The 24,661-nt window shown below is 43.6% G+C and overlaps 2 protein-coding genes across 2 annotated transcripts in view; one reads left to right on the top strand and one right to left on the bottom strand.

Annotated features, from left to right (window-relative positions):
- Cht (choline transporter) overlaps positions 1-8,463 on the top strand; it is a 40,574-nt gene extending 32,111 nt beyond the window's left edge. Inside the window, exon 7 of the mRNA XM_076830463.1 lies at positions 226-8,463. Coding sequence (XP_076686578.1) covers positions 226-951 — 726 coding nt within the window. The 3' untranslated portion in view covers positions 952-8,463. The remainder of the gene's footprint in view (positions 1-225) is intronic.
- Positions 8,464-10,037: 1,574 nt separating this feature from the next.
- On the bottom strand, positions 10,038-15,195 carry LOC143378929 (uncharacterized). The gene is made up of 3 exons (XM_076831098.1): positions 14,903-15,195; positions 10,887-11,574; positions 10,038-10,496 (listed from the first exon to the last, which is right to left on the bottom strand). Exons 1-3 carry the CDS (start codon positions 14,982-14,984, stop codon positions 10,172-10,174), a joined length of 1,095 nt encoding a protein of 364 aa, XP_076687213.1. The 5' UTR covers positions 14,985-15,195; the 3' UTR covers positions 10,038-10,171.
- Positions 15,196-24,661: the final 9,466 nt, after the last annotated feature.

Below are 24,661 nucleotides of genomic sequence, written 5' to 3'. Positions count from 1 at the left end.
CACCCAACCTCGGGCGATCGAGTCCTCACTGTACCCTCCGGCCGTACATAACCTCACTCTTCGTACTCACTTAACGACACATTGCCCAGCATCGTCTTCACGCTCGACAAGCGACATGCCAGCTTGAAATCTCTTTACCTCGGCTTCCACGAACGTCGGAAGCCGGTCCTAGTTACCGAAGTCGCCGTCCGCCCTCTTCTATTACCCGTTTCCCCCCTTGAACAGGCGTCGGAAATGGAGATCATCTGGGTGATGAGAGCGGGGATAGGAGTGGTCGGCGTGCTGAGCACGTTGATGGCGTTGACGATACCATCGATCTACGGGCTATGGTCGATGTGCTCGGACCTGGTCTACGTGATCCTCTTCCCGCAGCTGTTGATGGTGGTCCACTTCAAAGAGTACTGCAACACTTACGGCAGCCTGTCCGCATACATAATAGCGCTGGTGGTGAGGATCAGCGGCGGCGAGCCGATAATGGGCCTGCCCGCGCTGATCCACTACCCGGGCTACGACGAGGAGACGGACACCCAGGGGTTCCCGTTTAGGACGATGGCGATGCTGATGTCGCTGGTGACGCTGGTAGGCGTGTCGTACGGCACGCAGGTGGCCTTCATGACCGGCAGGCTGGCGCCCGGATACGACATCTTCAGGTGCGTGGTGAACATACCGGAAGACGTCGAGAGGGTCGGCCCAGACCCGGCCGAAGGCGAGCAGATGGCTGTCCTGGCTGGTGGAGCCGGTAGGTTGTACGGCAGCAAGGACGAGTCGAACGGACGAGTCAATCCTGCGCTCGAGCCGGACTACGACATGGAGCCGGGATGCAAAGTTGCTGGAGCACCGGATGGGGTCATCGGCGTTGGCGGCGGTGGCGGCGGGGGCGCCGGAGGGGTGCACTTGGTGCCCCACGGACCCAACGTGCCACGACAGCCCCAATCCAGCACCGCGTTCTAATTCCTGGTTCCGTGATCGGATGCTGTGACCAACAATAAGCGCGGCGGTGTAGGTCCGTCTTTTGTTCCCTTCATCTTTCGTTCTCTCGTTTCCCCGTTACTTTTAGTGCGTCGTACCTGGTCACTTCCTCTCTGTTCAACGATCTTTACTAGTCGAATGGTAACTTACGCGTGACTCCGATGGAACGGATGGGATCTTCGCGATGACACATCGACGAAGGAACGGTGTATTATCCTTTGCGTTCATTGTTAAGATTAATCGTTCACGTGATATCGTTTCAACAGACTTCTTTCGCATTGTTCCAGTTGGTTTCTCGAGTAATTTGGTGGCATTCGAGGTTCTGCATTATGTTTCTGTTTCTTGTTTGTTTGTTTTTTCATTGCCCCTCCTCGCTCCACGTCCACAGAGCTTCGAGACAAGCCAACGCGCGGCAAGTTTCGCACGAATCCTTTCGTGTTTCTACGCAGCTGTCGGCTGCGGCGATGTGTACCTGTTCGAGATAGCTCGTTTGTACTGTTTCTAGCGGCGAAAAGCGATAGGGGAGTGGGAGCGATCGATATTGGGTGGAATCAGCGAAAATGGAACTGAAAGTAAGTGCAATACTACGTATTATATAGGAGTCGAAGCTTTCTGGACAGTCGGGCGAGGCGATTCCAGCCTGTACCGCCAATTAGGCCTAGTGATTTCATTGTTTCCTTTTTTGAGAAATATATATATATATAAATATATATAAAAGTTTATACTCACGCGTGATTACACATGCGCGAACAACGGGCATATATAATCACGTATGATTATATTATATATTTAGAGTTTACGAAACCGCTTGAGAGAATAAACGTCTTGATGCACGACCGTTCCGTCCCCGTTACCCATGAAATGTTTCCGTGATCGTGAGAGATTCAGGGGAAGCCGCGAAGCTCAATCGATTGTTGTACCTCGTTCATTAGGAATTAATTCGGGACGAGCGGCCGCCGGTGGGCAAGATAGAGTTTATAGATGGACGTTACACACACGATGCCTCTAGGACGTGTCGAATTAGGGCGGACCATGTTATCGTTTCAGTAGCCTTCTTCCGCGCGCATTCGTTCCACATTCCTCACCGTTCATGGCCACGAGATTAGATGTTATGTGTATTAGGTGATACTGAATGCGGAGAAGAGGAAAAGAAATAAAATACACCGAGTAACCCGAGTCAAGAGCTTTTGTACTCGCGATCGATCGTTCTTCCCTTGCTTAGGCCAACCGAACATATAGATGATACATGTTGTACATGCTCGTTGGCAACCATAAACGTGGCGATTAGATGTACATTACCTCGTCACGTGGCCGCTCGTCACCTCGCTCGAGATCTTTCGTCGTTCGTCGCACAAAGTTCCCTGTAAACCCGAGTGTTTCGATTGAAAAATTAGTTCTTCTGCATTGCATCGACGTAGCAAACACGACGGCGACTATCAAATGCCTGAAGGTAGGCTCCCACTGCGCCTCGCCTCGGCGCAACTTCTTTCCGCACTCCCATCTAGGCTCGCGTCGCCTCGAATTTCTCGTACCTGAAGTTACCTGAGCTTGCCTCGGTTCATGTGTTTGCTCAGTTGCTCGGAGAACCTCTTCCCTCCTCTTTCAGCGGTCACCGAAAGCGGTGGCGTTGCATCCACTCGCACTACGCCTCGCCTCTCCCGCAAACTATTCTTGAGGATGAATCCGCGGCTCGGAGTTGCGCCGAGGCGAGGCGAGGTGCGGAGTGAGTGGAACTGTCAAAATACATAAGAAAATCATAGGAAGAATAAAGTGAGCCGAGGTGTAGCGAGAGCCTACCTTTACTGTGCGCATGATCCCAAGTGCCAGCCACTTGGGTTGGTCCCAGCGAATGCGGGCGGTCAGGTACCTACTTACTTATCACCAAACAGGGTGCGCGAATCAACGAAGGATCTTTCAGGCGGACCGGTCGTGACACAGATTCGTTGTGTTTATTATATAGTATATATACATATATATATATATACACAGTGTATGATATAATCGGCATTACCGAGCAGTTAAGCGGGACGAACGTTTAGCGTTGCCGACGGAGGAAAACCAGATCTCTCTATGCGTATACATATGTACACATTATACATAAACACGAGAAAGACTAATGCAGTAGCTGTTAACGTCGCAGATACGAATTATCGCCGTCATTGTTGAGTTCGCGGAGACTGGTCCGTTGCGCTGTCTCAAGCGTAGCCCCCGCCACGGCGACGCGCTGACGTCTGTTTAGCAGCGCTACTGTTCATCGTAGTTTGCTTATCCCTTCGTTTATCGCCAAACAGGTGACGGAAGGCGTCGAGGACAGTCCGTGCGCGTAACTGTTAAGCGAGTAGTTCCTACTCAACATTCGGATTTCACGGTGTTCTCCCATATGATCCCCGCGGTGACCGTTGAGACAGTCGAGTTCCAGTAGTCGAGCCAGCGAGAGAAATTCAATTGCAGAATGCGGATGGTGTCTTTGCGAGGAGAAGAGAGTCCTTTTCTACGGTTTTCGTTAATATTTATTCATGGGGTACTGGTACGCTGTCTCGAGATTATGGAGATCACAGATCCCGCTGGATACATTGGGGTCATTCTTAAGGGGAATCCTATTCCTTGTGCTGAAAACATAGCAAAATTGGGGATTTTTTTTTGAAAACTAGAGATTTGATCCATCTGAAATTTGCACCTTTCAGGAAGCAATAGTTTTTTTTAATAATTTTTAATAACAAATGTAGGAGTTGATCGACCAACACGTCATGCAACATTCGTCGTCCGCTGGTGTGTACGATATTTATCTTCCTCGTAATCTGAAACAGAAAAATGAAACGGCGTTTCACTGTGTACATATGTAGCCAGAATTTGATGAGCCAGAAAAGGATACAAATATTTTTTGAGGACTGTGGAGAGTCTTCGAATTGAGAGATCCAAAACTTTTGCTTTTGCTATACAATTTTGCGTCAATTTGCTTATGTAATCAGAGAAGTATATAACTTACCGGTGTGCTGGTTCATCAAAGTGTAAAGCAATGTTTGTTGGACATACAGGCCAAATTTGAAGGTAATCGGTTCAGTGGTTACGGAAATATCGTGCACACCAGCGGACAACGGCGGCGCGATGATTGATCATGCGTAACTCGTATATTTATTATTAAAAATTAATGAAAAAAAAACTACAAGTTCTTCAAAGATGCATAAAAGCATGGTCCAAATTTCAGATTATTCGAATCCCTAGTTTCTTAAAAAAAAATCTTAAAATTTCGCTATGTTGTTAGCCCAAAGAATAGGATTCCCCCTTAAATTACGTAAGGCTTTTAGGGGTGGGGGTGGGTAATTTCTTACGTTTTCTTACAAGGGGGAAAGATGGAGTCAGGCAGTGTCTTACGTAATATTTTCTAACCTAACTTTCAATATGAGCAGCCTAAAACGACGATCAGATAATTTTGTTTTGAATCGTGCAACAAATTAAGGGAAAACAATATTACGTAAGGAAGGAAGACGAAGATTGTTGGATTATAAAATCTTACGAATTCTTATACTGTAGGAGGGGGTGAAAAATCGCCAAAATTACCTTACGTAATTTAAGGGTGGCCCCCATATGTCGTTCTTTTTTCATAGATTTTCTACGATAGACGTTTTCGCGCGACTCGGAAACCGAGCGACGAATAGCCTCGGTGAATAGAAGCGAGCTATCGTTTTGGTTCTGAATTTTCGATTTATGATTACTGCTTCCCTTTCCCCTGGCTAAATAAGGGTGGCATGGCACTCGGGTGTGAAAGGAACGAAATGGTGTCATTGCATGATTTTTATGCTATTTCGACCTGTCGATTGGGTATGGTATTCTTTTTTTATGTGTACGATGACAGTCGACGAAGGAAGCGGAGATTTTCCGGGCTGCGAAGGAGAAGTGACGCTTGTTAAGCGAGGCGGTTTCCGCGACGACGAAAGTGAAATTACGTTTGGCCAGTTAACACGGAGGAGAGAACGTTTCTTGCTCGACGCAGCGCAGCGTGTATAGGTACACGTACAGTGACACGACTTTGACGTATTTTCATTTCGCTGTCAGCAGTGCCACAGGGCACTTTCGCTCGGCTACCATTAAGTAGCGATGGGTCTTCGAGACATAGTAATGTTTTGAACAAATCAAGGGTAGGGTAGATGTACCGTTTGTGGCCATTGCACTGTTTTTGGCCATGTGCTTAATTTTCTGATGTTTAAATGGCTTGCATTTTGTTTAGTACACCGTCAGAAATATAGGGTTGCATTTATTGCTTACCCGGAAAGGTATTATATTTTTTAAGAAGTGGCCAAAACTGGGACGATACCTTAAAGTGGCCACAAATGGTGCATCTACTCTATGGAGCTCTAATCAAGAGTGTGGAACAATAATTTCGACGGTCTGGTGTTATTTTCTGATCGAAGTACAAGTCTTGAAAGCCTTGGAAACAGATCTGGAATTACTGGCGATTTTTTTTCGCGCTTATCTTGCGGATCAGTGTAATAAAAAAAATATGAAAAGGAAGATTCTGAAGATTACAAATTTCAAGGTATCGAGACCTTCAAGAGTTCTAATGCCTTGGGAACTTCATAAAATCTGCAGCAGTGTATAAGACTACCAAACGTAACTTCGAATTGTCTTGAATACCATCGCTGCCATTAAGCTTTTAACGATCTAGCTGGTTCCAGTCGCGATGTTCGCGAATAGAAACAACAATCATCGTTATTACATTTCCAGCAAGGCCGTTTTATAGACGGTAACCGCTGCTTTCAGCTATCTCCCTTTTTGCAACGCGAAGCTACGTTAGACGGTTGCGTACGGTAAAGTATTTCTCTGACAGCCACCGGAATTGCACGTTTCGTGGATCGAAGGGGGCAATTAGTCAGGCAAGAGACAGCGAAATTGAAGATTCCCGGGCCCGCTGTGTTTTATCAGTTCGAAGATTGCTGCTTGGCATTAGATCGCGGGGTCTCGTAAATCGTGGGGTACGTGGTACCATATGAGATTGAATAATTAGAGATATTTGTCAATTGGTCTGCGAGTGAAAGAATACAAATTGCTGTTATTAGGAAGAGGAGCCATTTGGTAAATTCGCAAAGGTTATTTTAAATGATATGCTTTTATAGATTCTTGTACAATCTATCGATATCGGATATAACTTGAAGTGTGAAAAGAAAAAGCGTTTTAAGCAGTGAATATGTTAAATCAAATAATGCAATATGCTAAAATTGGAATTGGCAATTTTAATTTATATCAGAAATTTAATTCATATTTTGCGCATAGTTTATATAATTTTTTTAAGAAATTGTCATCCTTGGAAGTGGCGATATTTATTTTATATAAACTTGATTAGGATAAAATCTTTAATTTATCATACAGATTGAACAATTTAGTTTTTTTTCCAGAATTCATATGAGAAATTTAATTCATATTTCACGCATACTTTATACAATTTTTTTAAGAAATTGTTATCCTTGGAAGTGGCAATATTTATTTTATATAAACTCAATTAGGATAAATGAATATTTTTTCAGATATCCCGACGATGTTATTACAATCTTTAATATTTATCATACAGGTTTAACTATTTAATTTATTTTCTAGAATTCACACTTATCTTGATCCATTCTTCTACAAAAATTTGCTTGACCATTTCTTTGGTAGATGACACTAACTAAAAGTATATGAGTCAAACATGAATTCGAATTTGCATTTCCACCTTTTCTAGAACTAATTAACCCTCGGTTGTCACAGCTACTTTTCAAACGTCGTTGTCACACTGGGTCACTTTAACCCTGCTAATTTTCAATCAGTTATTGTATAAAAACTACTTATTAAATTAAGTCTAAAAAATTCTGAGGTAAAGTTTGAACATTGTAGAATATATGCCCATCGTTGAAAGTTGACATTTAAAGTGTCACCATGCTTAAAAAAAAATTTGAAGCAAAAGAGTTCCGACAAAGAGTTGTTTGCTTAAAAAATTACAGGGTCAATCTTGACCCAGTGTGGCAACCTAGGGTTGAATATATAAAACATATTACACCTATATCGGGGGTGGATACTTTAGCACCTCCTAAAATTTTATTCCTCCCCAATGCTGGACGAGAAATAATCAAAGCATGCAGTGCTGAGTTGCCCCTTCGAACCCATCGCTACCAAAGGGTAAACAGTCCCACAGATCCCATAAAATCGCCTTCAAGCCTGCCGATAGCTGGAAATCTTCGAGCGCCTCAAAAACGAACATCCTCCCCAAAACCGACAGGCGAATACTGGCTCAAAAATCCAGGCACCATTTTGTTTCCTCGTGATCGAGGCAACGCATAGCTCTGCACACGAAAGGGAAAGGAGAAACTCGTAGCGGATGGATGATGATGTTCCGTAGATGCGGTCGGTGCAATAAAACCGGACACATTGTAGTGCCATAAATGTTAACCATAAGGCGGCCACGGTCACTTACATATCGAATTAACGTGCATTGTGACAAGCGATGTAACGAGAAACCTATACATATCATGATGCGTGCTCTCCATATACTAGGTACATATCTTAGCGTGTAAGGTAACGAAGTAAACAAGAGGGAAAAAAGCACAATTAAAAATGAACAAAAAAAAAAAAAAAACAAGAGACAACGTGTATATACATACTCTATATATATATATACATATATAGTGTTTACGCTCTCGAAGAAGGGATCGACGGGTAACTCTGTGGAACTAGAGGGGCTAGTGGCGGATTCAGGGTAAACGGCCCAGGTGGCAAACGTCCTGGAGCACCCTGTACACCAAACAGAACTACAAATAAATTTACTCCCCTGTGGTATGAAAATTAGGGGGATTAAAAAAAATATAGTGTTTGAATAAAATCATAGTTTCTTTGGAAGATGGGGCTCCGGGGATGTGGACCTTCTGAGCAGAGGCTCTAAATTCGCCACTGATACGTTTCGTTCCCGTCGAACAATTAGCGTCCCTCTGGTTCCTCTCGCCCGAGCGCGTCATCCAGCGATCTGTTCGGAGGAAAGCCGAGGAAATGAATGAAAATCGCGCGAGGATCGCGTGTGTCGTGAGCGAAAGGGTGAGAAAAGAAGCGAAAGTTGCGCGAAGCGATGGGCTGTTTGAGCGCCGAACGCGATGTGGTTCAATCGAGCTGGGTTGGTGTAACTCGCTGATAAATTCCAGTGTCTAGGGAACGCGAGCGTTCTTCGACTACTCGCCTGCTTAAGAATAATGAAAAAAAAAGAACGGAATCGCGTACCTAATGTTGTTGTATAATCTTCGTCCTGTCTCGCAAGCCTGGGACGCCTACCTATCGTAGAGTATTATTAATATTATGTGTAAAGACAGAAATCCACTGAGAAGCGCCCGACTCTACCCCGTAAGAGTATATCCATGTATATGTATTGCGAAAGCGTTAACGGTATTGTATTATACGGCATTATTGTACGTGTATAATTGAGAAACTGAACGCGATGTTGATTGTAAATGTTAAAAATAAACAGTGTATAAAACGAGACCAAGCAGCGATGTGTTCGAGTTTCATTCCAGTGACTCACCCCATCATCGAAGCGAAAGGGAACGCTCGCGGTGTTGTTTAGAAGTTTCGATCGTTAGAACGCTGAATGTCGCAAGATTTGCTAAAATACCGTTTCCAGCCGAGAGAGGTGTTGCTCAACTAGCCTCGAACAAACATTCGGGAACGCGCGGCTGCTAATTCTCGATGCTCTGCCACGAAATATGAGCGCGAAGTCACGCCGGAACACCACCGCAGCAGGTGGAAGTGCCTCGGCGCGAAAACACGCCGACGTCGGTCAGTGTCAGGAACGATGGCGCGCGGTTACGTAGAGGCAAGATTGCAACTGTTGCGTGCCTTGGAGGAATTTTAGTAATGGAATTCAAAAGTTCTCGTTAGAAAAAGTTGAGGAAACGATTGGACCGCAATATTCAGTTTCGGGAAAGTCGAAGTTGGGTTTTTGTCACTTGCTTCTGGATTTGAAATGAAATTTTGCGGTGTTGGGCGTCAACTAAATAAGAAATTATTTAAATAATTAATCGAATAAAAGTTACTTTAACTTTATATTATTCGACGAATAATACACATTTTTTATTTAATTTTTATTTAATTAAAAACTTTGCCCGTTTCTGCTAGTGGCTCACGTAGCTTAGGACGTGTTAACAGTTATTAATTTGAATTTCCTACTTTTCCAGAAGGGTATCCGCGTATTTTTATTTTTAGAGAGAGATAAGTCTAAGAATTATCCACCGACAGTGTAGTAACTAGTAACCCAGGTGTATTGGCAAAAGGGGAGTGGCAAATAGGTCAGGATTTACGATAGGTACTGTCAGCCAAGCGAATCGACGTCCTATTGGTCGTCCTGCCATCGGTGCACGTTTTTAGCTGGGTTACAGCAGAAATAGAAGGAGCTCTTACTTATTCATACGTCCCCGGTATTCGAGTCCAGGGAATCGATAAATCGACCGACCAGCTACAGTCGTCCAACTAACCTCACACCGAGGCCCCCGTCGTCTTACTTTTCTACAGAGCTGCCTTTATCCTGGCTACGAGGGGTAGGTCGCGCTGGAATGAGTAACCTCCCGTTCTCACGTGTTCCATTTGTTTTCAGCGTAGCGGCTTTATTAGTACAAAAAGCATTTTTACAAAATAAATAAGTTACAGGCTCTGAATGAGGAATGGACTTCTCCCGCCTCTCTCCCCCTTCGTCGCGTGTCTCTTCATTCGGAGGCTGTCGCGCGTGCAATTCGCTCCGTCCAACTCGAGCATGATCAGCAGACGCCTTCCTGGGAGCGAGTAGAGAGGACAAAAGAAATTTGTATCAGCGCAGCTTCATCCTCGACATGTCGCGTGCCCCCTCGTGATCTGCCTGTTCGCGGGAACAGGCGCCTGCCACGGTTGCGCGTTGAAATTTCCTTGGAAACAGCGGCCGACACTGCACTGTTGTTAAACGTTTAATGCGATTCCTGGATGCTTGGGGAATGATTTCGAGCTCGCGGGAACGACCTTCGATTCCGCTCCGGTGCTGTTCGCTTCGACGATGGACGTCCCATTGAATCGATGGTTGCTGACCTTTCGATCGACCTTATTGCGCTCGGTTCTCGGAGTAGAGGATGGTAAGTCACCGGAGTCCCTTTGCGGCGTTCGATGATCTTCGATGGCGGGCGAAGCAAGGTCGAAGGTCGTCGCGCGAGGTGAACATTTGTCGCGATTAATATTGGTAGCCTCCGTTGCTAGCGTAGCCCTGACCGCCTCCGCCTCCGCCGCCTCCAGAGTAACCACCTCCGCCGCCTCCGCCAGAGTAGCCACCACCTCCGTTGCCACCAGAGTAGCCACCACCTCCGTTCCCTCCAGAGTAGCCGCCACCTCCGTTGCCTCCAGAGTAGCCGCCGCCTCCGTTGCCTCCTGAATAGCCGCCTCCACCGCCTCCAGAGTAGCCACCGCCCCCACCTCCAGACTGGCCACCGCCGCCTGAGTAGCCACCACCTCCGTTGCCTCCAGAGTAACCACCTCCGCCGCCAGAATATCCGCCGGAGCTGAGGAGAACAGTGTGGTGAACAGGGATTTCTTATAAAGAAACCGTATTCTCGGGAAGAATTGTTATAGAGAAGAAAGAGGGGATAAATTTGAGGAGAGGGAATAGAGATTGTGGCTGAAGAATACCTGTTATATCCGATGATCGTATTTTTTACAGATTTTAGGGACACAGGAGCGAATAATGCCAGTTTTAATTCGAACGTACAGTATGCATTCGCTGTCTGCACGCGAGCTTACAGCGCGTACTTGCGCGGAACTTGTGCGCGGAAGCACCAAGAAACGGTAGGCATGCCGTGGATATCTCGTAGATGGCAACGCGCGCTTATAGCGGGGGAACACTGTAGTCCGAATTGTGCGAGTAAGGTAAAAAAATATCGTGAATGGTTTACCCTCCGAAACTGCCACCACCGGTGCTAGGTGTACCGTAACTCGAAGATGGTCTTCCGCCAGATGGGGCGCCGTAGCTACTAGATATGCCGCCACCTCCGGAGCCGGGTGCTCCGTAAGACGACGATGGCCTGCCGCCTCCGTTTCCGCGCGACGGTGCGCCATAGGACGAAGATGGGCTTCCACCGGAGTAGCCGTTGCCACCGCCTCCAGAGGACGGGGCACCGTAGTTGCTGCTGGGTCTTCCATTGCCAAATCCGCCTGACGACGGTGCTCCGTAGCTGCTCGAGGGCCTGCCACCCCCGTTGGAGGGTGCTCCGTAAGATCCGGATGGTCTTCCTCCGGTAGGAGCACCGTAAGAGCTGGACGGTCCTCCGCCACCATTGCCGCCTCCGCCATTACCGCCTCCGCCGAAGCCAGGTGCTCCGTATGAGGAGGACGGGCCACCACCTCCGAAACCACCGCCTCCACCGAAGCCGCCACCGCCGCCGAAACCACCACCGCCGCCGAAGCCACCGTTACCACCGCCAGGCGCACCATAAGATGAAGATGGTCGGCCACCGCCGTTACCACCACCACCGCCGTTGCCACCACCACCAGGTGCTCCATAGGTGGAAGATGGGCCGCCTCCTCCTAGGTTCGGTGTGCCATAACTCGTTGACGGTGGTAAGTAGCTACCTGAGATTGGCGCTATAACGAACATGGTTTTTGTGGCTCAGGTTTCAGGTGTTATTAGTTGAGTGGCATAGTTTTATTTTATACTCGGATGCTCGCGTGGAATATGGATAACTACTTCCACTGATTTGCGGGGTGGGGGGCGTGGAATATGGGGGTGATTTAGGGTCTACCTTTGTAACTGGTGTTTTTTGTTTTCTTCTTCTAACTGGGAATTTTGTAGTCGGTGAGTTCTTTTACATTACTGTATTATAGTACAAGTTGTGCGGAATTATATAAATTAAATTTGATTATACAAACAAGGGACAGAATTAAGTTAAAGCTTCACTCTGGGAAGGTGCCTGAGTTGGCGGATATAGATGATGGAGTGCTAACACGATCGCCAGACGTTCTTTGTCCTTGCATCTGTAGTTGCGCGATGAAAGTGTGAGAAGTCCTTAAATGACTACGCCTCCGTGATTATCGCGTGCGACCGTAGTTCGTAATTTCACGGTGTCTCTTCTCGATGGATCTCGCCGCCGTTTCCGCCAACTCTGGATGCTACTAGCTTTGAAGTCGCGGAGGTCAAGAGCCACGATCCGTCTTCATTGTCTTTAATCAAGTTCGTGACTGAAGACTCCCTCTATTGTTCTTTGTTGCTTTCGTACGCATTCCCGTAAAAGTATTTACGATTGTATACTTAAGGCCTAACGATTTCCTTGCTCTTTCAGGACCACAATTTTGCTTTCGATGTCTCTAACGAGATAAATGGCGGCAGACACGGACTGTGCCTGTGTAAAACAGTTTCAATCCATAATTCCACTTTCATTCTCAAATGATTCTCTCGCTTCGAACAGCATTCCGTTGCCTCCGCAATGGAAACAAAGATTGTTACTAATTTCAATTAATGCAGCTACCCACTTGTTATCTACCCTTCAGAAATATTATAATTATTCACGAGGCTTCAGATATATTTTCCATAATTTTTTAATAGTTCGATCCACTGTTACGAAAGGGTGTGTAATTTATTTTATACAGCGTATATATTAGTAGAATATTAAAATTAAAATACGTGTAGATAAGAGAAATAATTAATGAATTAATACAGATCCCCGTACTGAGCTTCTCATTAGTCGTTGCATAATAAATAATAAATTCCCACCGTAGTTATTTACGTAAGGTGAAATTCTGATATTAAATTAGTTAAACAAGGAAATGCTCAAGTGGATTCAGAGAATGCCGTTCATTAAAAACAATTTAATTCCTCTTCGATAAAGTTAGGCTACATCGCCATGGAATCGTAAGTAGATCGTAACGCTTTCCATCGAGAAGCTTGGTTGCCTCATGCGATATAATTAATAAAACACTTATCAGTCTGTTCGTGGTATCAAAATAGCAATTGCATTCGAAGCATCGTCATCGTGCGAGCTCAGTATTCAAAAAATATTACTATGCCTTGGATACTTCATCGATGACGTATGTCACATTCACTCGCTTCATCATCTCAACGTGTTATTTTCATCTTACATCCCGCAAGAGCTTTGTAATCAGTTCATTAACGTAATTCTTCACAATATTTTAGAAAAGAGATTTCGCTTTCGAAACACTCTCTATTTTCCTATATTTTTCACTAGAAATAGTTACCCCTTAACGTTACAAGAAGCTTAATAATTTTTCGCCAGACATTTCGAATATATCACTAGAGCAATTCAAATGGTAGGAATATAAGGATTTCAATTTTTATATCGAATTGGGTCAGTAAGCCCTTAATAACACATTGAGCGACGTCGGCGTGTTTCCACGCCAAGGGATCTTCATCCTATGCACGGTTTTGAAAAGCATCGAAAGTATTGTTCGAAAGTCCCATAATATTTACTTGAAAATAAAACCAGGCTCAAAATTCGCGTTGTACCTACTTCGCCTTAGCGATTCGTCGCGGCAGTCGAGCTTCCGATAAGACATCTAGTAATAAAAATTCTAATTTCTGTATTCTCTATTAAATCTTCGTTAAAGTATCACCAACAGATTGGCGAGATTTTCCCGGTTAAAATGAGTCCAAACTCGACCTCATTCAGACTACTTTTAATCATACATGACACGCAATTGGTTTACCAAATTTGGAAGCGAATCGAATTTTGTGTAATCAAAAATATCTCAAATACGGTCGTGTTTGGACTCATTTTAATCGTAAAAACCTCGCCTGTCCATTGGAAGTATTCCCACGAAGATTTGATAGGCTACATAGAAGTTAATTTCTTTAATGTCGGCATGTTTTCAAAACGAGATTTTTAAAATTATTTCAGCTATTCTTCAAAACTCTGCGCCACAGAAATTGTTAATAGAAGGAACCCTTATCCCCTCGATTATAATACCCATTAAAAGTGCCCGCGTTTTGTTAAAAAAAAATTATAAACACACCTTCATCGCCGGTCTTAGTAAGAGGGGGAGTGTCGCTTCGAACGCTTTGTTCCACTATCATTTTCTGCACGTTTGTGTCCCTCAAAGAAGTGTGCCAGGTGGCAGGATACGACACCTTAATTTATACACTAAACCCAGCCGGTCACGTGCGATTTCGTCGGACAACCGTGCCGATAATTCACGACGTTCCGTCGTTTGAATATTTCATTCCCGCCTCCCCGAAGCGTCCCCAGGCCGTTCCTATTTAAATTCGTGTCCTGATTTTTCGACTCTGCGGCCGATTTTCATTCCCCAACGGAGCAGTGGCCAAAGAGAAACTAATCACAGCCGCGTGACGCTAGGGCACGAAGCGATAGTGCCGCGACGCTCTAATCGCTGGATTATCGGGGCACACCAGCATCACGTACCGCCTCGAACTACTTTTTGGAACTTTCTACGCTCCCCGTGGTTGTCGCCTTTCTACCCACGTTTTACTGGACTATTTTTTCGAGGCTTTTCAACAAGCGGTATCCCATCGCACCTACATATACATCTACTCCCATTAATAACAAAAGGACGAGCTAACGCGCGCCGCGAGCCAGTTCTCAAGTGAGGAGCTAAAGTGGTACACTTTCGCCGTGCAATCGGCGTTCTCTTGTAATATCAGCTTTTAATTACCAAACCGCGCTTTCCTTTCGTCTACTAGCTATCCTCACCGCCATTAACCCAGAACGAAGACAGCAAATTACTCGGCCAAAACGTAAGATCCTTAAGCAAATACCTCCAAACCAGTCCTAACACTCCTGGCCAATTTAGTGCCGTCTACTTCGCAGTGAAAATATACGCAATATGTTCCGTTAGTTTCCCCGCACTTCCCTCCCTTATCACCCGCAAAATCGTCTGGCTATCACGTACGAATTAACCGCATGAAACTCTGAGAATCGTAACTGTTACGAGGCAATCTTACCCTCAGCGTGTATGGGCTGCAAGACGAGGGCAGTGGCGAGCACGGTGGCTGCCAGGGAGGCCCATCTCTTCGCGGGCCTCATGGTCCTGGGCGACAGAGCTTCGGAGCCGATTCACAAGCACGAACTGTCCCTTCCACCCCGTGAGGACTCCTCTACCGTCGCGTGTGCCGCGTAGGAGGATGCTCGACGTAAAGGGACGAGAGGAAGAGAAAACAATAGGGTCGACTGTGCGGGTGTATCAAGTTAAAGGCGAGGCGCGGAGGCGACGTGGCCTGCTCGACGCATCCGTAAGATTTCGTCTAACGTGCTTCAAACACCGTGGATCTCGCTTATATAGTTAGCCGTCTTTCGGAGAAAGTCCTCGCGGGAGTGCAGGAGGATGCTACCGCGTAGGTTAGACTTCTTGGTGAATGTGGGGTGAAAGACAGGAAGGGGCGGGGGAGGGGGAGGAGGAGGGAGGGCAGCCGAGCAGGAGGGGATCGGAGTACCTCAGGTGGAGGATCGGCACGAGATGCGCCGCGATTGACCCTGGTCAGGCTGTTAACGAGTCCTCTTCCCTTTTTTTTTGCGCTCTTCATCTCGCGTTTCTGTAAAGCCGGTGCGCGCTCGTCCTTCTTCCCCGTTTTTTAGCCTTCTGTCTCTTACCCGTTCTCCTTTCCTGCCCCCCCCCCGTCACGAGCTTAACGCTCTCGTTATGATGAATTGCAGCAGACGCGGCCTTGATGTCACAGCCCGATGGAACGAGCGGATGATGATGGTAACCATCACCCGGGGACATGCATACTTGCCCCGCACGAGCCGTCCAACGTTTCGTCATTTTATAAAATCTTTATGTAGATTATTTATTGCGCTCCCCTTTGAAACAATCGTGCTGGACGGACGTGAACTTATCGAAGCCTGTCCTTTCGGTTGACGACTGACATACTTGCTTTCAGAGACGCGAGGCTGGATTTCTTTGTTTTTTTTTTATATATTTTCTTTCTAGCGAAAGGTTAGCTGCACTGGCTGGTTTTAAATAAGGCGACGCAGCGCTGGCTTTGGTTTCGAGTATTTCGGTTGCGGGCAAGCTCCGGGGAGTTTAATTTGCAATGGAGTTGCTTCGGCCGAGGATTCCAGGAGGTTTCGAGAACTTTTGGGGATGTTGCAGTCACGAGGCAATTTTAGCTCCCGGTGCATTAGGAATGAGCCGAGTATTGCATTAAGAATGCGGGGTTCATTCTAGCGACGCTTGTTATTGAACCCGTTGAGAATGCACAAGCAGCTTTTTATCCAGGCGAGCTTTTTGGGGTATTGAAATTCTTGAATTTGGATTTGGGGCGCTCCAGGTGAACGTTTAATGAGAATTTCATTGGCACCAGGTTTTAGTAGCACTGTATTCGCAACGCGAGCTTTATTCCTGCACAGAAATGTAACCGACACGCTCCAGCTGAGAATTCAACGAGCATACAGTTGACACGAAGCTTCGGCGCTATTGTATTCAGGGCGTGGGCTTAATTCCTGGACAAATTTGGAATATTCGCTTATCGAAATCGTGCTCTGCATCTAGAGAAACCAGGAGTTCCTGGATAGTGGCCTATCAAGGATGAAAGTGCTTGCACTCGTAATAGGATGCTCGTACACTTCTGATTATAAAATACAGTGGCACACTGCACAAGGAAAACTGGCATCGACGAAAAATGTGACTTCGCTGCACGTTTTACTTCTAATTAACACCGCTGTTTCTTGTTATAATGCGTATGAAATTTCGCGATAATTACTGTGTATTTTGCTTATTTCCTTATAATGTTGTGGAAACGTGTAATTCATACAGGGCGATAATTGGTTTCGTAGAGCTGTTGAGAAATCAGATTACGTGATGGAGACGCGAAAGAATTTCAGCGTTGACGGGGAATCTTTATGCAATGCGAAATAAATTATTGGAAGAAACATGTGTATGCACGGGGATTTAGGGACTTTCTACTGGAAAACAGTTTTGTGCCTCACGACTAGTGTTTCCGATATGTTCCCAAAATTTCAATATTCTTCTAAATTTGTTCTATATTTTTATTACTATTTCCAAAATACCACTCGTGATCCGTAAAAGTACATACATCGTTTCAAGAGGCCCTTAATTATATTTTATCGACGCAGTTATTCATGTTGTGTCGATAAAATATAATTAAGGGGTTATGCCTAGTCAGGCGGTCGAAAAAAGGCGAATATTTGTGATTTTTTTTTGAAGAAGCGAAAGCGTATATTTTTACAGAACTTTCTGCGTTTAAAAGAGCAACATTTAGAGAATATTTGGTAATTTTTTCGTAGAAAAATATTTACGTTTATAATAAAATAACATGCGACATCCAAGAAGCATTTTTAAAAATTTGCTATCGCGGTGAACACTGCCATGCGTAACCAGATTATCTAAAATCAAAAAACAAAACAGATTTCGTTAGTATATTAATGTATCCTCAGGTTGACGGAGAGAATTTTCCGAAATATTAATTTAAAACCAAATGGCGGCTATTTAAATTTGAAATCCTGATTTTTTCGCGTGATTTTTGCAGGAAAAAGTCAGGATTTCAACTTTAAATAGCCGCCATGTTGTTTTAAATTAATATTTCGGAAAATTCTCTCCGTCAACCTGAGGATACATTAATATACTAACGAAATCTTTTTTGTTTTTTGATTTTAAATAATCTGGTTCCGAATGGCAGTGCTCACCGCAAAACCAAATTTTTAAAAATGCTTCTTGGATGTCGCTTGTTATTTTATTATAACCCTAAATATTTTTCTACGAAAAAAATACCAAATGTTCTTTAAATGTTGCTCTTTTAAACGCAGAAAGTTCTGTAAAAATATACGCTTTCGCTTCTTCAAAAAAAATTCACAAATAATCGCCTCTTTTCGACCGCCTGACTAGGCATAACCCCTTAAGGGCCTCTTAAAACGATGTATGTACTTTTCTGGATCACGAGTGGTATTTTGGATATAGTAATTAAAATATAGAACGAATTTACAAGAATATGGAAATTTTAACCCAGACCTATTCCTCGTAAGATTAGTGCAACTGTTTAAATATATTTTCGTACTAAACAAAACTGCGTTTAAATCTGTTAAAAATTTGCTGAACACGTACGAGTTGAGAGTATAACATATTATTTACAAAATTTTTAAGTTACTCCTGAGAAATATTTTTTTTCATCTTTTCTACACCTTGTCCAAAATGGAAGGTATATTTCCCATAGCTTTAGTGTTATAGTTAAATTATCATTTCTTCGAGAAATCTTAATAATGTTTATCTAGGTATTATTATTATGCCGATTCTATTACGCGTAAGATGAAACTACAATCTTACAAAAATTAAGAAAATGCATAGAAAAAGAAAGGAAAAATCATTTACAAGATAAATGGCCATCAGCATTGTTGCTGCTACTAAATATTACCTAAATGCAGATCACAATAAACATAAGGTTAAGGTAAACGCACCAATAAATTGAACACTATTATAAAATTATGTTTGCAGCGCGATTGATTCGACGTGCTGCAAAAATTCTTTGAACGCGAAGCAAGAAATTAAAAGAAGTCTCTAATTAATTAGTCGCTCATTTCAGTAACTTATTTTACTAATTCTAATATAAAATCTCCATTCACTGGTACCTGTTCATTCACTGGCACATCCACCCTAAGTCTATGGAACCCCAAAGAAAATCGAAAGGAATAAACGAGTAGGAAAATTTGTAGGTATAACTGTTAAAAGTATGAGAAGAAAAATGGATGACATAATAGGGTACATAGGGTAAAAAAGTCGCAGAATAAATGTGCACCTTTCACATCCAAAGGAAATAATGATAGCAAACCTACTATTTCCCACAATCAATTATCATTATTACATATCGCTTTCAATTAGTTACCATTCAAGGAAAGGGTTCGTGCCTCGTGCATTCTAAATACATACTCGACTCCTAGCCGTTCCATTTACTTTACAGCTGTCGTCAGTCAATTTTAATAATAGCCACTCGACGTACCGGCCGATTAATATAAATTGCGAAGCGACGGCGGTTGCACCACATTTTTACGCAACTTGGCGGAGGCTGATCGAAAGTCATAGTCCCTCTAAATTAGGATTAACAGCTAGCAGGCCTGCATGGGCGCGCACGACTAATGTCGCTACTTAGGCAAGCACTTGTCCGGAACACGTTTCGCTCTGACCCATTGCGATATACGGAGCGCGGGTGTCCAGCAGCATTATTTCTAGGCCGAGGACGCCATTTGTACTTAATTATTCTAAAAAAATCATTATTATTATTGTAGGAAACGAGGTTTCCAAAGGTTTAATTATAAAGAATAATATTTATTAATATAAGTAAAAACAGTACAAGTCCCACCAAATGCTCTCAACACATACACACAACGTCTATCGTCTTGCAACCGTCTTGCAACCGTCTACAACCGTCTTCCTTCCTCGCACCCTCAACGCACTCTCTCTCTCTCACGCTCGTTGCCAAGTCGAACCTCTTCAAACGTCGTCAAACGATCTTTTGTTTTCCCGCGACCCAAACCGACAAACCGGCAACCCCGCCCATGGCCTGCTCTGTGTCACCGTCGTCGTTCCGGCCGCTCGGCGTACTTGCAACTCTAGCGTCCCTCCATTATTATTTATTAATAAACGGGAATAGCCATAGCATACAAACTATACATTACCAGTAGGAATGACAGAGTCTGATCAGTTAAGATTCTAGAGGTAACTGAGTAAATACTAGAAACTATACACTAATTGTCTGCCCAAAAGTGAGTAACATGCCTATTTAGCAACGACAAAAACGAACTTAGGGAGCCAGTAAACGGGTGAATGTCGCTGAAGTATTGGTTCGCCGCATACATAGCTCGATCAAGCGGGTTTGCCGAGTAATACTGGTACTGGGGGACCCTCGAAACAAAAAGGGGCCTAGAACGCATAAGTCTTTGCGGAGCATTGAAAGCAACCAAGGCCAGCAAATCAGAGCAATTTATATCACCATTTATAGCCTTGTATAGGAAGATCATGTCAGCACTACGTCTACGGTCCTTGTTGAGCGTGAAAAATACAATTACTGAATTCGAAGCGTTTCCTGGGCCTGTGCTTCGTCAATCCGCACGTGGCAAACACTTGAGCCGACCGTCCGGGCCTAAAATCTTGGGACGTAACTATTTACCAGCGGTGCCGTGAAATATGGGCTATTGGGCCGAGTCAAGACCGCGTATCTCTAGACGACATAAACAAACGGAGTCGCGCCGTTCGATGCGATTTCGTGGAACTCAGCTTCCCTTTCCGGTGCGTTTCGTCGCCCAATGCCACAATCATTTACAGCCAATAGGCAATAGTCTACCACCTCTTATTTTTAAGACACACCCCTGCAAGGGCTTTCAAAGGCTTGGTAGAGCCTGAATGCAACTTGGAAAACCAGATCGAACAAAACCTCTGTACTATCATCATCGACAGAATTGCATTCAGCATTCTGAGACACTACCAGCGCACATTATAACTTTACCGAAATTCAAGTGTACAAGTATTTTCAGTCAGTTTTGTCAGAATATATTTTAAGTGTTACGTTGTTACGCGCTACATTGTCAGTTTGATTTCACCACTATCCTTCCACATACCTCAATCACCGTTCAATTAGTGAACTCTTGCGGTGGAAAAAACCGCAAGGAGTGTGACATTGTGTCGTCGGAGTCTTACAACCTCCAAAGAACAAGTCGACATTTTGGCCACAACAGTCCTCAAGAGTAGTAATATTAAAGTAAGTCAACGCAGGGCGATAGTCATGATCGTCCCTACCCATAGGACTCCCAAGGACACGCAAAGCGAACCTAAAAAATTGATGTTGCACCCTTTCAATTGATTTGATGTATTTCGCGCGCCTTGGGCTCCAAATGATCGAGGCATATTCTAATGAGGTCTAACAAGGGCGACGTATAAAAGTTTCAATGACTGCCTACCTCGAAAGTGCTTTGCTAATCTGGAGATAAAACCCAGAGTTCTCATAGCCTTATTTGTACAGCGCGCATAATGAGGCCTAAAAGTCTAAACACGGTGCAATACACACCCCAGGATCAGTAACTTCAGAGACCTCATTAAGCGTTACATTATTTAACTTGTAAGGGTATAGAACAGAAGACCTAGCGCGAGAGGCCCTGACCACCACACACTTCCCCGTGTGAAGCCGCATCCTGTTCCCGATATAGTGCCTCTACGAGCTATAGTGACTTAGGTGTGAGGTACCCAGCGGGGTCTTAACCGATACCCTGCTGGGTACGGGCCGCTAAACGTGCCCCCACTACTGCCTCTTGCAGGACTGTGTTTAGGGAAGACCAGGGCAAAACCTGGGCCCTAAAGGGTAAAATAAGTTATTAATATAAAATAATTTATATTGCTACTGTTCTAATGGAGTACATATACCTTTCTGAGATGGATTTGTATTTAATATGTGCTGACAATGAGACAATTTTTAATAGCCAGTAGCAAAGCTTAATTGGTGTCTTTTAATAATGTTAAACAGTATCTTCAATTTCTATTTTATTTTATTAAAATCGAAGATGTAACACTTCATCCATAGGGACCTCACACCTAAGTCACTATAGCTCGTAGAGGCACTATACACCATTGCTCAAACCTGGATAAATCCTCCTGCACACTGACTGCATCCTGGTCACACTGCATAGTCCTGAACATCTTAACCCTTAACTGGTATTCTGGGTCGCACATGACCCCAAGCACGCAAAGTTCGCTGCAAAATTTTTGGTTGTCTAAGTTTGTCAACTGAATTCCTAATTAATTTTGTAGTTAATAGTTTAACTTTCTACGTTCCTATTATTTTATACATTACCTGAGAACAAAATATTCATAGAGGATGATCTAGTGTCGACTTTACAAATTTCTGTGTCCTTTTTTATTTGGGGTCTGCCACGACCCCAGTATACCAGTCATGTTTGCCAAAAACAGTATACCAGTTAAGGGTTAAGATCGTCAGCATACAGCAAGACACTGGTATTTGAGAATATGTCAACTATATTATTAATAAAGACATTAAAGAGCAGGGGACCAAGGTGCGGCCCCTGAGGAACGCCAGAGGTAACACTAATCGGGAAAGACCGACAATTAATAAAAAAATCATGATACGTTGATCGAACAGGTATGTATGTATAACAGTTGAATCCACTGCGTATTGATTACCCACGCTAAATCTCTGCGAATGTCGCGAATGTTTAGAAACGTTTGTAAACTTGAATTATACTTAGTGGAAACGCCAAGGGGACAGGAATAGAAAACAATCGCGAACGTTCTCGAATATTATCGAGCGTTTGGATCGATGTCGGTGCTTCAAAGGAAAGGAAACTGTTAAGTATGTAGAGGCACTTGTGACATCAGAGCGTGCCGCAAATTCTGTACGCCGTTGAGAAGCTTTCGTCAATTCAATAGGACCATTCGAGTAGTGGCATTTGAAAGGGGGGGTTCTCGTGTAACAGCCCCAAAAGTAACTGATATTTACGATTTTTTAAAAAAAAACTATTGTTAATAATGGATTTAAACTCTGTTGAGATGTAAGGAGGCATCTTTAATCTCGCGGAAAATATTTTTTTTATGTCCATGCTTCTTATTATTTATTAATTATTGTGCAGTCTTGTAAACCTCTTCGACGATGTAACTCCTGCTGGCGGTACGTGTAGCACCTGCCATAGTTAACTGATTGCAAAAAAAAGAAAGTTTCTTAAAGTTAGATAGTTTACGCTGGGATTGCCCCTAATTTAAAGTTAAAGCGTTTGAAAAAAGTAACTTTTTTGCTTCGATAAATTTACTTTATATCGATGAAAAAAGGATTATAAATAAAAACTGAAATTAAAATTTTATGGTCAGTCCCAGCGTAAACTATCTAAGTTTAAGCAGCTTTTCTTCTTTTTGCAATCAGATGATCGTGAAGAAAAAATTACTGCAAGTTTAAAGATGCCTCTTTATATTCCAAAAGAGTTTAATCCAATATTCAGATTAGTTTTGTTTTAAAAAAAGTCATAATTATTAGTTACTTTGGGGGGCTGTGTATGAGAATCCTTCACTTATAGTGCCTCTACGAGCTATAGTGACTTAGGTGTGAGGCCACTCCGCGGGGTCTTAACCGATATCCTGCTGGGTATGGGCCGCTGAACGTGACCTCTTGCAGGACTGTGTTTAGGGAAGACCAGGACAAAACCGGGGCCCTAAAGATTAAGTGTTACAATTTCGATTTTAATAAAATAAAAAAGAAATTGATTATCATTATTAAAAGACATCAATTAAGCTTTGCTACTGGCTATTAAAAATTCTCTCATTGTCAGCACATATTAAATACAAATCCATTGTAGTAAGGTATATGTACAGCATTAGAACAGTTGTAATATAAATTATTTTATATTAACAACTTATTTTAAATTAAAATCACTGCATGCTTCAGGTAATTTTGGAGATTTTACCCTTTAGGACCCCGGTTTTGCCCTGGTCTTCCCTAAACACAGTCCTGCAAAAGGGAGTAGGGGGCACGTTTGGCGGCCCGTACCCAGCAGGGTATCGATTAAGACCCCACTGAGCGACCTCACACCTAAGTCACTATAGCTCGTAGAGGCACTGTAACTTTGAAATCAGGTGTGATTGCCGCGAGAAACGATGGCTAAGGTCTGGGCACACATATCAGTTCCGTGTCGGTTCTGTGTCGGCGTGCCAAGAGAAGAAGCGAGGCGCAGAGGAGCTCTACACGGAACTGATATGAGTGCGCTAGGGATGTGCGGGTATTCAAATGTGTCGGGTACCCGGGCGGTCGGGTCGGGTCGGGTAAAGTCGGGCGGGCCCGGACGGGGGCCCGGACAGACAGGCCCACGGGTAGTCCGACTGTGTCGGGTAGCTCGATTATTTCGGGTAATGCGGTGTTTGATAAGTGATACAAAACTCTTTTCCTATATGAAACTTGAGAATACAATAATTTTCACGTGAAAAAAATAATGCTCCTAACGGATTTGTTCAAAATCCTCCTTAAGTAAAAATTCAACTTATGCACCTTATACAAAGGTAAGGCTTTTTAAAAAAAGTTTCTTTTGTTTTGCAGTGATAACTCAGAAACGGAGGTTCTAATCGATTCAAAACAAATTCGAGGATCTTCGCAAAATGTGTAGTTTCGGACCAGACCTAAATTAAAGTTAATGAAAACTCTCATTCTTTATGAAAATAAACTAAAACCCCATTGAGACCCCACTGATGAGGTTTTACCATCCCCCAAGCCCCAAGAGGTGAGGTCTTAGTTTATTTTCATAAAGAATAAGAGTTTTCATTAACTTTAATTTAGGTCTAGTCCGAAACTACACATTTTGTGAAGATGCTCGAATTTGTTTTGAATCGATTGGACCCTCCGTTTCTGAGTTATCACTGCAAAACAAAAGAAACTTTTTCTCAAAAAGCCTATTTAATGATCCATCTGTAGCATCGTATATAATGCATATTTTTTACTAAACAAACATGCTTTTTAAAGCTTATGATGTTAATAAACTTCATGCCAAAGAACAAGTCTCAGTCTCAATTGGTTTCTTTGTAGTTAATTGAAACAGAAATGTTTAATTTTAGACAGGAACGACTGCCTAGTACCCTTAAGGGGGTACATGGGTATTAGACAGCTAAAATCAACGGCTTCTTTTGGGCTAGATTGTAGAGCCCGTAATAACTCAAACCATTTGCTCTTTTAACAACTCCTTTTTAGGGATACAAGACGTATTTTCAAATT

This window comes from Andrena cerasifolii, chromosome 1, assembly GCF_050908995.1.
Source record: "Andrena cerasifolii isolate SP2316 chromosome 1, iyAndCera1_principal, whole genome shotgun sequence".
Classification (NCBI taxonomy): domain Eukaryota; kingdom Metazoa; phylum Arthropoda; class Insecta; order Hymenoptera; family Andrenidae; genus Andrena; species Andrena cerasifolii.
This window is presented reverse-complemented; position numbering and strand designations above follow the sequence as displayed.

Coding starts and splice junctions, on each gene's coding strand:
- LOC143378929 (XM_076831098.1), bottom strand. CDS start 14,984: ATGAGGCCCGCGAAGAGATGGGCCTCCCTGGCAGCCACCGTGCTCGCC. Junction 11,575..14,902: donor GCAGCCCATACACGCTGAGG/GTAAGATTGCCT, acceptor TGTTCGTTATAG/CGCCAATCTCAGGTAGCTAC. Junction 10,497..10,886: donor GGTGGTGGCAGTTTCGGAGG/GTAAACCATTCA, acceptor TGTTCTCCTCAG/CTCCGGCGGATATTCTGGCG.